The sequence below is a fragment of the Centroberyx affinis genome, unplaced genomic scaffold (assembly GCF_046629955.1).
Source record: "Centroberyx affinis isolate AG114_WGS23_722 - 3 ecotype Tasmania unplaced genomic scaffold, CSIRO-AGI_Caff_v1 ptg001328l_1, whole genome shotgun sequence".
In the NCBI taxonomy this organism is placed as follows: domain Eukaryota; kingdom Metazoa; phylum Chordata; class Actinopteri; order Beryciformes; family Berycidae; genus Centroberyx; species Centroberyx affinis.
Genome location: NW_027279826.1, coordinates 225,706 through 228,151, shown reverse-complemented (window position 1 = coordinate 228,151; position 2,446 = coordinate 225,706). Strand labels below are relative to the sequence as shown.

The 2,446-nt window shown below is 44.8% G+C and overlaps 1 protein-coding gene across 1 annotated transcript; it reads right to left on the bottom strand.

Moving 5' to 3' along the window:
• Positions 1-372: 372 nt before the first annotated feature.
• On the bottom strand, positions 373-1,987 carry LOC139649326 (mid1-interacting protein 1-B-like). Its single transcript, XM_071525690.1, has one exon. The coding sequence runs from the start codon at positions 1,699-1,701 to the stop codon at positions 1,225-1,227; it is 477 nt and encodes a 158-aa protein (XP_071381791.1). The 5' UTR covers positions 1,702-1,987; the 3' UTR covers positions 373-1,224.
• Positions 1,988-2,446: the final 459 nt, after the last annotated feature.

Genomic DNA, 2,446 nt, shown 5'->3' with positions numbered 1-2,446 from the left:
CATGGCATTCATACAAATTCCGTTTTTAAGGCTGGGGGGCGAGCAGCAGAAATTCCCACTAAGAGATGTAGAAACATCAAGATACTCAGCATGTCTGAAACAGTATTATTTAATAAATGTTTGAATTTGTACTTTGGGTCAGGGGAAACTTCTACATTGTGTTGCTGGTACTCCCTCTACAAACACTGACACTGCACTACAAGGAATAGCAGAGAGCAGAAATCAGTTGAAATAAATACATGTCTTAATGTTATGTATAGGACTAATTCAGTTTACAACACACAAGCGTGTATTGTTTATTTATTGCTGTAATGTAATGGTCATTTTTACCATATCTTCTCCTCTGAAATAAATTATACATAACAAATTGAGTAAATTCATAAAAAAAAGTTTATTTTAGAAACAAATAGTTTCAGTACAAAAACAGGAGTCATACATACAAAAGCTTTTGCTTATATTGACAGTTGGGATTTGAACATCTCCAATAATACCTTAGTAATAGCAACAAAATAACAGGAACAACAATGCATCTTGTGGAAACCTTCATTATTCTCTGTATAGGAGAATTATCAGTCGCTTCCAGTTCATTGATCATGTAGGGCATTGGGAGATCATAGGCTGTGCGCAAGCATCCGCCTCCTTCCATTCCAAAACAATTTAAAGACACAGACACGTCAGATTGGAAGCAGCACCGGTCATACACGGACAAACACATCTGAACACATTGACATCATCAGCATCAGTGAAAGAGCTAATTCTTGCGTCAATATTCCCCCAGCGGGGCGTTCTTGAATGTCAGGTCCTGTAGTTCATGCAGGCCGCTCCTTCCAACTTTCAAATAACATACAGCTCTCAAGCATACAGTGTGAGGTAATAAATTATATACCATTAAATAAATATGTTTCATCTGTGTATATCGCAGGAGCTGAAGGCATGAGTGCAAAACATCTGAGGAAAAGATGAACCTGGGTGTACAGTATACACAGCTGCTCTCTTCAGGATCAACACATCAACAGTCTATACCACAAGAGACCAACACCACATAGGCCTATAGGCAGCAAATTAAAGTCTCTTCCTCTACTATTCAAATTCTTGACAGTGAATTTCATTAGAAGTGACTATAGAGCCTATTGATAATTCAGTTCAGATGGACTCCTTACTGGCCAGTCCACAGTATAATCACCATTGATTGGGGAGGGACTTCGGGTTCTGTGGGCTCTCAGCTTATTGGCCCCATCCTCCAATTCCAATCTCCTGTTTGTAGCGCTTGGTGAGAGAGTTGGCCTGTAGCGTCAGCTTGGACAGCACCCCTTGGAGCCCGGTCAGGTGGTACTGGAACTGCTTCTCCAAGTCCTCGTCCTCCTCCTCGTCCTCCTCGGATGATATCGAGGATGAGCAGGATGCCGATGAATCCATGCGGGTGATCTTCATGCTCTCCATGCGCCTCTCTCCGGCGCACCGGACGCCCCACTCGATGTCTCTGCGGATGGACTTGAGCAGCTGGTAGTAGCTGTACATGTCGCTGTCGTCCATGTATGATTTCATGGTGCTCATCTCACTCTCCTCGTCCAGGGGGACGTCCCGCAGCAGGCTGGGCACCATGACGGTCTGGTCCATGTTGTTGACCGCACCGATGAAGCGGTTCATGGCGTTGAACAGGGAGTTTTTCTGGTTGGGGGTTTCTGACAGCTGCATCATCATCTTGGCGAGACTGTTCTTCCCGTAGAAGCAGGAGTGAAAATGAAGATCCGAGCTGCTTGTCAAATGCACGAGATAGTTTTTTTCAGTCTCTCTGTGCTCGTCCTGCTCTAATTCTGCTCTAATCGGCTTACAGAAGCGGCTGGTTGTCTGTAATGCTGCAGCAGAGATTGGCTGCCCTGTAATTCGTGTCAGGCGAGCTGCGTTGATAGTTGGGCACGGTTGTTTTGTTGTCCCTTGGTGAGTTTTAGTGCCCTCTTCTCGCTCTTTTCTGCCTGATGTGGTGCGAGTCCTCTTCTTATAGAGCAGGTGGTTTCGTGTTCAAGGGCGGTCCCAGAACCTGTTAGTCAAGGTTTTCTTCCTCTGCAGCTGTAACCGGACCCCAATGACCTGGAATAGCACAGGCAGCAGAGATGTTTGGCACAGTTACTAGAAGAGGAGTGGCTTCTAATTGTTAGTTAAGGCACATCCAATTCCACTGAATGCAGAAAAGCGTGAAAATATAAAGTAATACAAAGTCTTCATGCCCAGATATTCATTTCTACAGTTATATTACGCACAACAGTACAGTCAGTCCGCGTTCAGTGGTCAACAGTCTCATCCCAAACAGGACTTACCGTGGTATCTATTGCCCTGGATATCGGTTTATGTTTTGTTCTAGTGAAAGAGTGGCTGAGATTACATCACCACAGCCCACATTCTGTTCCGATGAGCCAGACAGCAAGACAGGGTGAGGCCTCACGCAGCG